Source organism: Vipera ursinii (genome assembly GCF_947247035.1).
Source record: "Vipera ursinii genome assembly, chromosome: 1".
Taxonomy (NCBI): domain Eukaryota; kingdom Metazoa; phylum Chordata; class Lepidosauria; order Squamata; family Viperidae; genus Vipera; species Vipera ursinii.
The window spans coordinates 267,591,363-267,603,610 of NC_139512.1; the positions used below are offsets into that span (position 1 = coordinate 267,591,363).

Consider the following 12,248-nt stretch of genomic DNA (forward strand, 5'->3'; position numbering starts at 1 on the left):
GAATACCAATGCTAACTGTTTATCGGGTTGGGCCTCATAATACTCCAGCACATCGATTATGATTCTCAAGTTATCCCTAATCTTCCTAGATGGTAAAAAACCATTTTGGTCACTATGAATAAAGCTACTCAAAAATCTTTTAAGTCTCCCAGCCATAATAGAAGCAAAGATCTTGTAATCTGTATTTAAAAGGGAGATAGGTCTATAATTCTTGATTTGTGAGTGATCAGTGCCTTCTTTAGGAATTATTGTGATATAGGCTTCGGACCAAAATTTGGGAACTACAGATTCCTCTAAAACTGTGTGAAATAGATCTTTCAAATATTTCACCAAAGTCTCTGAGAGCAATTTATAAATTTCGGCAGGCAAGCCATCTGTCCCTGGAGTCTTACCCATCTTTTGACTCCTGATCACACTTTCTATCTCCCCCTCTGTTATTTCTTCATTCAAAAGCTCCCTCATGTCTTGTGGGACTACAGGGGGATCCACATAAGTCAGATAGTCCAAGATCTTATTCTCCTGTACCTCTTCTCCAAAGTATAGGCGTGAAAAAAAATCTTGTGCAATCCTCTTCTTTCCATCCATATCTACTCTAATCTCTCCTGTCTCATCTTGTAGTTGATCAATAAACCTTTTCTCTTTCTCTTTCTTCAACTGGTAAGTCAACTAACGCCCTGCTTTGTTAGCGTGCTCAAAATGGTGCTACCTGACACTTCGAATTTTCTGGGCCAAATCAACCTGTTCTAATAACGTAATCTGATGTCTAATTCTATCAACCTTCTCTCCCAAACTTCGATCTGATGGGTGTAATTGTAAGTCCCCTTCTGCTTCTCTTAATTTCTCTACCCACTCCTCCCTTTCCCAAAATTTAACCTTTTTCTTCCCCCTCCTCACTCTCTTGAACTCTTTCAAGCAAGCAGCTTCTATCAAAGTTTTTTAAAAACGTAGCAAAATGTGACTGCTATTAGTTTTCTGTTTTGTATATATTATTATGAAATGAGACTTTAGTACTCAGCAGTATAATAAGATAAAAGAAAGAGAGAAAAATGCAAATATGTGTTGACAGCTATCTGGAATAGTGACTTATGTCTAAAATAGCTGATATACAAATAGTCCTCGACCTACAACAGTTCATTTAGTGTGTGTTCAAAGTTACAACAGCACTGAAAAAGTGACTTATGACCATTTTTCGCACTTATGACCATTGCAGCATCTCCATGATCATGTGATTTACATTCGGATGTTTGACAGCTGACTCACATTTATGACAGTTGCTGTATCCTGGGGTCATGTGATGACCTTTTGCAATCTTTTGACAAGCGAAGTCAATGGGGAAACTAGATTCGCTTAACCGTGTTACTGACTTAAAAACTGCAGTGATTCACTTAATAACTTTGGCAAGAAAGATCATAAAATAGGGCAAAGCTCACTTAACAGATGTCTCACTTAGCAACAGAAATGTTGGGCTCAATTGTGGTCATAAGTTGAGGACTACCTGCACATTATCATCTAATCAGTATAACTGTATTGCTCCTACAGTATTGTCTCTTTTCCTTTTCCCCAAACAGGTTTGTATTGAAACTTATATTTCCAGTTATCACCAGCGGAGTATTAATACAGCTGTACGGGCAACCCTCAGCCAGATGTTGAGTGATTTGATTTTACAATTACGGCAAAAGCAAGAAAATACAGTGAGTCAATGAGGCATCTGTAATGATACTGGCCTTTGCTGCTTATGCTTCAGTTAGAGTTGGTGTAATGCTCACAAAACTGGATTTATAAATAGGTTTTTTCAAACTATTAAAGCCTAGCCAAAAAAGGTAATTTTTAGCAGGCTCTGACATTTTATTTTTTATTTATTTTTATTTTAATTCCATTTATATCCTGCCCTTCTCCGAAGACTCAGGGCAGCTTACAAGCCGCCCTGAGTCCTCTGGATCAGATTTTATCTGAGCCTAGAAAAATATGAACTTTTTCCTGCTTCAGGAGCAAATTTCTACAAATTGTAAAGTAAGAAATTTGTCTAGACTAAGATTGCTACTTGTGTTTTGTCTGTGTTATTGACAGTACCTGTCAACACTGTAAACATTGGATTGTCCCACTCTGACAACTGATGAAAATTGCAGCCATTTTCTCTTTGCTTTTAACATGCTTTTTCTGGTATTTAGAAATAGGTGCAGAAGGGAGGGGGGGGAGGCTGGGATAAATGCTCAAGCTCAGCTAGCCATAATAATAACACTGCTTTGTGGGAACCCAAGGACGAACTGATAACATTTTGGTGGCCTGAGAAGCTGGGGAGAAACCCTGTGTTTTAGGCTAATTGGAGAATGTGATTTATGACACCTTATTGGGGGTGAGAATTGCACTTTGTTACTTTGTACCAGGGAAAGGAAATTTAGTTTTTGGGTTCAACTATGTACTGCCGATATTTTGCTTCCTGAATAAACTGTTCTTTAAGGAAGAATTTTTGCCTTGAAGTTCTTTTGATGGGTTTCATCTATCGGAACCATGATATTACCTCTATTCTCCTTTGATAGATGACTGAAAGCCAAGGAGTTCTTCAAGGTTTCAAGAATTCAGGTACCAGTTAATTAATTTTGAGAAAATGATTTATTTGTTAACTTTCATATTTGTGCAAAATTATGGTGTTTTACTTTCATAAAAAAGGACCAGAGATAGGCAACGTAATACAGGGATCTTGCTTAATAACCTCAATTGGGACTGGAATCTCAGTCATTGAGCAAAGCAGTTGTTAAGCAAGACTACAGGTGACTGTTCATATGACTGCTCAATGATCACAATTCCCACACTCCTGATTGTGGTCATTAAGTGATTGCACAGATCATTAAATGGATGGAGTCCCAGGTAAGGAATATGAGGGTGAGGGAGATCCTCAAGAGCTGAAAATCCTCCCTGTTGAAATCCAAGCAGGATTTTCATCACCTGAGGGAAAGACATCTGTACCGGATCTCCCTCACTTACCTGAGGCAATCAGTGCTCTTACCTTATTGCTCTGCCTCTCTTCTCAGGAGCTGAAAATCCCACCTGAAGTTCAATTCCATTTTATCTCTAGGGATTGATATCCTTTGGTAGGCTGAAAAGAGCTGCCTGCCAAAAGATATCAGTTCTCCTTGATAGACAGAACCCTTTTGGCAGGATGCAGAAATAGAGTTTTAATCATCAAGATTTAAGCTCCATTTCAGCACCCTGTGGGAGGATGTCAGCTCCCCTTCACACACAGAAGGGAATAGAAATGCAGGATGTAGGAATAGACTTCAGATGTTCAGGATTATGAGGTCCTTGACAACCGGTTGTAAGCGTGAACAGAATGCCAAGCACTCAGATTGTGATCATGTGACTGTGGGTAGGTGGCACAAAGTTTTATGTCAGGCAGAAGTGCTTTAGGAGCCATAAGGCTCCCTTTCTGAAGCCATGGTAACTTCAAACAGTTGTTAAATGACCAGACTTAAGTTCCTCTTGAACTGTTTCAATTCCCATCAACTTCTTGGTCAGGGGCAAAGGAGTGGGCATGCAAACAGTCACAGCTCCTTTTACAAAAGGGGCAAATAGACCTTCACACTCGAGTGCCTGCTACTTGTGTAGCCTGGTTTCGAAAGGGCCGCAGCCCAGTTGTGGGCTGCAGCCCAGGGGTTAGGGACCCCGCTCCAATATTTAGTTCACATGTGCTCCTATTTTATATCAGTTTTTTAAAACTAGTATCTTTTGCATGTTGTAGCTTAGACTACCATTTTCATTAGGGGAGATGAGAAATATGAGGTAGCCATGCTAGTTAGATTCTAGCATAATTGCAACATACAAGGCTGCAGTGAATATGAATAGTTTCTAGCAGTTTTGCATAGCTAATGAGTGAGCAATTAGAAGGTAGAAATTACTTCATGTATACCAAGAAAATTTCAGCTCATAGGTTTTATCTTTTTTTCAAAGGTTTGGCAGAGGTTGAAACAGGTTGAATGTATGTTGGTACAGTACATCTGAAATCCCAACAGATTTGTTATGGGTCAGCTCATAATTGTTTCCCACAGTCTATAACTGTATGATATGCTAACATGACCAGTGCAAGTGATGTCCTCTACAGAGAAATTTGCAGAATTCACACTCAGTAGATTATGCACTCCAAATTGTCACTTATTTGATTTGTGAGCTGGTAAGATTCTTGATAGAGTTGCTCTACGATGGAGTTTTTCTTGCAATACGATATCCCAGTCATCCATGTGTGATGGGTCCAGTTGCCAAGATTGGAGATATTACATGTGCCCAATTTTGGTATAGCATATATCTGAAGCTGTTAATCCATGCCTTTTATTTACTTTGGAGATTCCACCACTGAGTCATTCTGTGATGATGTTGTCTCTGTCTTCGTGGTCCTCTGTGAAAAACTTCAGACAGCCATCAGGTAAGTGAGTGTTTCTAAATATAAATGAAGTCAGGGGGGATATCTACCCTGTTCTTGGTTGGGTTTCCTATCTGTCCTATTGAATCAAGCTTAGATTTGTACTAGTTGATTAATTTTACAAGCATAACACTAGCCTGACCATATTCAGAGCCATAGATATGTTCTGTACTGTATACAGCACACTCTGTTCCTAAACTCCTACATCCCATGTTTTCCATCATCAGTAAAACTATGAAAAACAAGTTTTGTGTAATTTTGAAATATGGGTATAATGCAGAACATATTACAAAAAAACAAATGCTGTAATTTTTCACTGGCAGATATTTGCTCTGCCAGGTGCAGTCTTCCAGGCAGATCCTTGCAGTATTAGTTTTGGTTTTGTTATTGTACTCCGCATTTGGGGTGTTAATTCCTATTGTATTTTGAATATTTAAAAGGGTACCCCACATTTTGGCATTGTTACCACAAAAACTGCTCTGTGTAAGCAGTTAGCAGTAAACAGATTTCCTTGCGTGACAGAACACATTTTGGCAAATTAGTTCTTGATGTGTTACATTGCAGTACATGAGCTTCATTGTAGAAAATTAATTGAATATTGGATGGGACAACTACAGATTATGTTGGAGGAACAGACAATTATTGTTCCCAGTAATTATTATTATAATTTATGTAGTAGTATATACATTTCTATAAGTTTAGGAACTGTGATTACTTGTGTACCTAAATAACTATAATTATTTGCAAGTGATATCTAACTACTTTTTAATTGCATGCAATTTGTTAGAGAGGTTTATTGCATTGCTGGGTATGTTTTTAATTATTTCAGTAGGGCTTTTGGAAGTGTGGTTTATTGTTATCTATTATTTCTTTATTATAATAAATAATGTCCCACCTTTCAGGATAAGAATACTAAAAAAACATCTTATGATAAATATGAACAATTGTAAAGTCTCAGCAGTGAGAGTATCTGGTTGACCTTGTTTGAGAATACAAGATAAGCAGAATTGAAGGATCTCAAGGACTTACAAGGGTTGTAAGCTAAACAAGGGCATGAGGAAAAAAACATTTTGAATAAAGGGTGTCACAAAATCATTTCATATTTTAGCCTCAAAAACTACATTGTTGACTGTATGGATTCACCAGGACTCAAGCTAGATATATTTTACTTTAAATAAAAACTGAAAAATAAATATAAATAGAAGCCAATTCATAATAATAATAATAATAATAATAATAATAATAATAATAATAATAATAATAATAATAAAAATAATTAATAATTTTATTTATATACCGCCCTTCTCCCGAAGGACTCAGGGCGGTGAACAGGGCAGAGATATAAAAAATACAAAAATACAAAAGTTAAAAAATATTAAACATATGCCCAAGCTAAAAACAGTAAATACATATATTAAAAATGACAATAAAAACCCCAACCCATCCCCCATCAGGCCAAGCCGGCTTGTTCAAATAAATGTGTCTTCAGCTCGCAACGGAAGGAGCGAAGGTCGGGTGCCATCCGGAGCTCAACCGGCAACCGATTCCATAGTTCTGGGGTGTCCACAGAGAAGGACCTCCCCCTGGGGGCCACCAACTGACATTCTCTGATCGGTGGCACCCTGAGGAGGCCCTCTCTGTGGGAGCGTACAGGGCGGAGGGAAGTTGATGCCGGCAGCAGGTGCTCCCTAAGGTACTCCGGCCCCATGCCATGTAGGGCCTTAAACACCATTACCAGTACTAGTATTATCTGTCTCACTGTTAATGGTAAAAGCTTTCTGGGCATTGCAGAGTCTAGGAGAGAAGACCAGATAATTTCTGGACTATTGGTGGAGATAACCATTGTAGTGGCCTCTTTCCATTAAACCATCATTGCTTATCATAGAAATCTGGTCTGGTTTATTCTTAATACTAAAAGTCTCTGATTATTTCCCTGCTAGAATCCTACAACATCCTCTTGATCTAGCATCACTTAACCAGCCTGTGTAGAATAATTTGAGAAAAAGAAATTATCTGCCAGTCAACACAGAGAAAATTTAAAATATCCTGGAGAACAGTAAGGAAATAAAAAGCATTGAAATTCTAACTGGGACTCTAAAGCGCAAACAGAAACCACACAGTGTTATCTTTCCTTTTCTAAGGTACCAACAAAGAACATGGAAGGGAATAGGGGAGACGGTGTTTCCCTGTTTCTTTTCTCCCCACTTGAGAATGAGCAATCTTGAGCAGGCAGCAATGTCCGTGCCCCATATCTTAAATAGAAAGCCTAAATCTAGCCAGCTCTGCTTTCCTTCAGGGCTGTACATGTAGAAAAATTAATTATACTGTTCTCTGGTAGTGCTTCATTTCTTCTAATTGCTATCTCAGAGGAAATCTCTCTCTCTCTCTGTCTCCTTATATATAAAATCCTCTTGCATTATTGATAATGTATCATTGGGATAATACACCTTGGCAGGCTGTTTGAAAACCATACATTTAGCTGCTTCCCAAGTAGCTAGATCAGAAATAAGCATAGAGAAATACATCTTAAAATATTAACAAGCCTTTAGGCATGCGTTATTACCCCCTCTATATCTAAGCAAGGTATGTACCTGCAAGTTTGGGGTTTAGTTTTCTTTAAATTAATCTTCAAAATGTAAATGTGTTTGTGATCAGAGACATGTGCATGAGGCACGTCATTCAGTGAAGAGAGACTTCCATGTCTCCAACTATAGCATCGTCTTTTAAAAAAAAAAAAACGCAGTGGAATTCACCAAGGCAGTAAGATAGAGGTTTTCTTCATTATTTTCTACTTGGTAGAGTATCTAACTAGATCATTATTATTTCTATTCTCAGTTGCTGGGTAATTTGTGAGCATAGTGAAATTGTTGAGCGGAGAAGATTAATAGGGTTCATAATTCGGTACTTGTGTATAGACCCCCTAATGACTTAAAAACAAAATACTTAAACAATTACCGTATCTCCTGGAATACTAAGTTGCCTGAATGGTGAGGCCCTATTTGTGATCACATGGAGCAGTGATATAAAACTGAGACGTCCCAGTCACAGCATTTCATATAAAATTCATTAGGAAACTCTTAATTAGCCTCACATTGCTGCATCTTAATGATAAATAAAATGTTCATTGCAACTGGAACCATTTCATTTTATTTGTATGTGCATGCATATTTTTATTTGGGCAGATATATTGGGTTTGCGTATAGATAATAATAGCAACCTGACAAAAATATCTTAGTCCTTAAGGAAGGAGTCACGCACAAAGGCAGTCTTCTGTACACAAAGATATAGAGGCAGATATATGACTAGATGCCATGTTCATAATATTAAGAGATTGAGCCAACATTCAATAAATGGGCAGGATATATGCGATAATGCAAATGCCCTTCCAAAACTATAAGGTAATGATATATAAACTAATTGCCTATGACTGGAACATGATTAGAATATGAGTCACAGAAGTAACTTTCAGCACTCTCACCCCATTTCTGCCTATACCAGTAGTCCTCGATTTACGACCACAATTGATCCCAAAATTTCTGTTGCTAAGTGTTTGTTTAACATTTGTTAAACAAATTTTGTTCCATTCTATGAGCTTTCTTGCCACGGTTGTTAAGTGAATCACTGCAATTGTTAAGTTAGTAACACAGTTGTTAAGTGAATCTGGCTTCCCCATTGACTTTACTTGTCAGAAGGTCGCAAAAGGTGATCACATGATCCTCAGACACCACAGCCATCATAAATACGAGTCAGTTATTAAGAATCTGAATTTTGATCCCGTGACCATGGGGATGCTGCAATGGTTGTAAGTGGGGAAAACGTCGTAAGTTACTTTTTTCAATGCTGTTGTAACTTTGAATGGTCACTAAATGAACTGTTGTAAGACGAGGACCACCTGTACCTTTTTCTTACTTACCAGGTACACTAGGCAGGAAATATGATCAGATTATCTATTTCTACTTTAGTGTAAGAGTACATTAACAGGATCTTGCAGACATGGACGTACAATTCTCCTACCATCTCCTTTACACCTGAGAACTATCCAGCTACAAGCTATGGTGTCTCTTATCTGACTATTCCCTAGACCAGGGGCCTGCAACCTTGACAACTTTAAGACTTGTGGACTGGCTGAGGAATTCTGGGAGCTGAAGTCCACAAGTCTTAAAGTTGTCAAGGTTGCAGGCCCCTGTCCTAGACAGTGCCTCTGGGCCTGGTTTCTGAAGGTCATTCTCACATACTATAACATCAAATCAGTTGCAGGAACATGCTCTTTTTAGTGCACCCAAATATTTAACTGCTAGGTTTGTGGATGTTTTCAGCCTTCTTTCATTTTCACAAGTAATGCGCTAGGTGTAGTTTTGACCCCCATATTTGCACACAGCTGCCTTTTTCTTGCCTTGCCCTTGGAGAGGACTTTCTTTTTTTTCCTGACTCATGGGAAAGTATGCGGTGCTTGCTTTTTCATTATCTCTATGCATCGTGCTTCCATTTTTCAGTGAGAACCAGCAGTTGCAGCTTCTCTACCTGGAATGCATTCTTTCTATGCTGAATAGCTTCTCTGCTGGCATGCACCACCATAAAGGATTTACTGACCTCATCTGGTAAGTAGATGTGCTTTGAATGATTAAAAAGAACAGAGTTTCAGACTTGTATAAATCTTCCTCGGTCTGCATATTTGAGCAGAGGTAGTACTTATTTAGATTAAAAGAGGGGGAAAATGCTTAGGAAATTCAATCTATCTGAGGCTGAAATTGCTTCATGACCAAAAATCTCGGTCTTTTGTGCTGCACATCAGAAGCCACATCTGTCTTTGAGAAAAACACCACCCAGAAAAAAAAAACCTCCCCCCACTGAAACTGCAACAGAGGAAGCTGGGGTCTTACACTAAAGTTGGTCTTCATGAATGACCCTGTGCCTTTCACAGTAGGGTGACTTAATGCAAAGCTATTTCTCTAACCAAGGAGAGAAAAAGTTATTAAGAGGGCATGCAAATTGAATGGACTGAGGGATTGCACTGATAACTTTTTGTTTTTTTCTCAGTGAGTTCAACAGGGCATATATGGGCATCTCCATTTACCTTATAAACCTGCGAGGTATGTTAAGAAAGAATAACCAGTCCAAAATCCCACAGTCAGTCTTTTGGTAAAGTAAAGATTTGAACTGGGATCGGTACTTCTCCAATACTTCAGTGCTACACCTTGTGGCTTTACAGCATTCTGGAGTAGGCAAGGACATCAGACAATGCTTACCTATCTGCAACTCTTTATTGCAGCTATTTCTTTTCTGAGAATCATATGTCTATCATCTACGGCTGGTAGCTTTCTTTAATGCTCATATGCTAAAAAAAAATTAAGACCACAAGGGGTTCGGAAAATTAATGTAAATTTGCATTAGAATATTGCTTTTAAAAGGGACGCGGTGGCTCAGTGGGTTAGGATGCTGAGCTTGTCGATCAGAAGGTCGGTAGTTTGGCGGGTCGAATCCCAAGTGCTGCGTTACAGAGTGAGCGCCTGTTACTCGTCCCAGCTTCTGCCAACCTAGCAGTTCGAAAGCACATAAAAATGCAAGTAGAAAAATAGGGACCACTACGGTGGGAAGGTAACAGCGTTCCGTGTGCCTTTGGCATCTAGTCATGCCGGCCACATGACCACGGAGACGTCCTCGGACAAGCGCTGGCTCTTCGGCTTTGAAACAGAGATGAGCACCAGCCTCTAGAGTCGGAAACGACTAGCACGCATGTGCAGGGGAACCTTTACCTTTTACTTTTATTGCTTTTAAAGCAACAAACTGGGTATCATCTGGACAAAGTAAATATTACTGTGCCTATAGAGAATGCCATTCCCATTCCCATGGAGCTATAGTATGAGTTGGAAGCATCCGAGAAAAAGCAGAGTAAATGGTAGAAAAGTTATTCAAGGAGATCTCAAAATAGCTCATGGATTGAACAAATATTTGAATATAAGTAGTTGAAAGATAAATGTGTCATTTTAGTTACCAGCCTGATCTCCCTTCGCTCACAGGAGTTTGAAAACTGCTGGCCTGATCTCCCCTTGCTTGCTGGGTAGGAAGGCAGCTGGAGGCTTGCAAGGTCAAGATAGCTTGATCTCCATTGCTCACTGGGTGGAATGGAGGCTGAAGAACTATGAGAACCTTGAGAGGCAAGAAGCAAAGCACAGGATGCCTTAGAGGGGGTGGGTATAGCCTTGGGAGAATGGGGCAGGTGACCCTGGGCCCCCAAGGGCCTCGCCTATCCCTGAGGTATTGGGTGCTCAATTTAACAAACATTTGCATCCATTTAATGTTTGCATCAAGAGGTGGAATCATTAAGCGAGGCCATTTTGCTTAACAGCTGTTGTGACATGATGGCAGGCTCCGTATCTCAAGGACCATCTGTAATCTTTTTTTTTCTAGTCCAGAATTTGCTCATATTCCATGCCTAAAGTCTATGAGCATGAAATAGGGAATAAATCAGTCAAAAAATAAATACAAATTAAGGCACATGGATGAAGGAGGATGAAGGGTTGGTGGGCTAAATGCCAAAGCCTTAATTCTGTTTATAAGTCAAATCATTCTGTGTTTCAGTTATTTTCGATTATTCATTTTTTTCTATAGAACCATACTTTCTTTTCCGACATAAAAGAAAAAAACCCCTATTTTAACTATTTCTTCAGACACTGAATCCTTCATTCCTTCTCCCACACTTTCTCTTTAATTTATTTTTCCTCAGGAAGCAGCTGTGTCCAGCCCTGATAGTCATCTTGGGCAATCCTGTTCATGACAAAACTATCACATCTGCTCACAGCCACACTGGTCATGAAGCCGATTCTCCTTCTGCCGGGGTCTCTGACCATGGCCGAGGCTCAGGCTGTTCTACAACTGCCCCTGCCCTGAGTAGTCCTGTTGCACGAACTATCTATTACATTGCAGCAGAGCTTGTTCGGTTAGTGGGCTCCCTGGAGTCTATGAAGCCTGTTCTACAATCTCTCTACCATCGGATGCTTCTGTATCCCCCACCCCAGCACAGAGTAGAAGCTATCAAGATCATGAAAGAGGTGAATTTACACTGCCTGGTTGGTTTTTAAACCTGTCAACTGAAACTGCAGTTAAATTTGTTTAACAGAAATTAAATTTAAAAAAGGGATGATTAAAGTAAATAATTATAATGAAATATGGGATGGTTTTATAAAAAACAGTCTTGGTGGAAGGCAAAGGGAATAAACCTGCTCAAGAATATACAGTATATGCTGTTCTGGAGGGGATAAGGGCACAATTGAAATATATTGTATATTGCTAGTTGTTATATGAGAAGAAACATAGGTAGTAAAAATGGTCTCCGGGGGGTGGGTGCACTGTAGTATTTGTAATTTTTTATACTGTTTTTTATTTAGATTTATATGTGTTATGTTTGTATTGTATTTAAATAAAAATAAAATAAATAAAATTTATGAAACAATACTGTGATGAAAAGAAACAATTGTGGCACCATCCTTAATAATTTCCTTGTTTGCTTGAATTTGGAAATAAATTTTGACAAGGTATTTCAGGATTAACTGGAAATTTTGAAGAAAAAAAAGAAAGAAAAAAAACCCAGTTTATTTCGCCCATCTCACTAGGAAAGTGACTTTAAAATAATGCGTTAATCCGATGCTTTTTAAATTGCCTTATATTTAGATTCTTGGAAGCCCTCGGCGGCTTTGTGATTTAGCAGGTCCCTGCTCCACAGAACCAGAATCAAGAAAAAGATCCATTTCAAAAAGAAAATACCACCTGGACCTTCTTAAACTGTATGTACCCCATTATTTTACAATGTTTAATAACTATGTTGCTTGATTGCTTGAAA

The 12,248-nt window shown here is 38.8% G+C and overlaps 1 protein-coding gene across 1 annotated transcript in view; it reads left to right on the forward strand.

The window, feature by feature from the left end:
• The window catches only part of ARFGEF3 (ARFGEF family member 3), a 77,635-nt gene that overhangs the window by 22,831 nt on the left and 42,556 nt on the right, over positions 1-12,248 (forward strand). Inside the window, exons 6-11 of the mRNA XM_083367118.1 lie at positions 1,569-1,691; positions 2,538-2,580; positions 4,336-4,414; positions 8,905-9,009; positions 11,136-11,460; positions 12,080-12,192. Coding sequence (XP_083223244.1) covers positions 1,569-1,691; positions 2,538-2,580; positions 4,336-4,414; positions 8,905-9,009; positions 11,136-11,460; positions 12,080-12,192 — 788 coding nt within the window. The remainder of the gene's footprint in view (positions 1-1,568; positions 1,692-2,537; positions 2,581-4,335; positions 4,415-8,904; positions 9,010-11,135; positions 11,461-12,079; positions 12,193-12,248) is intronic.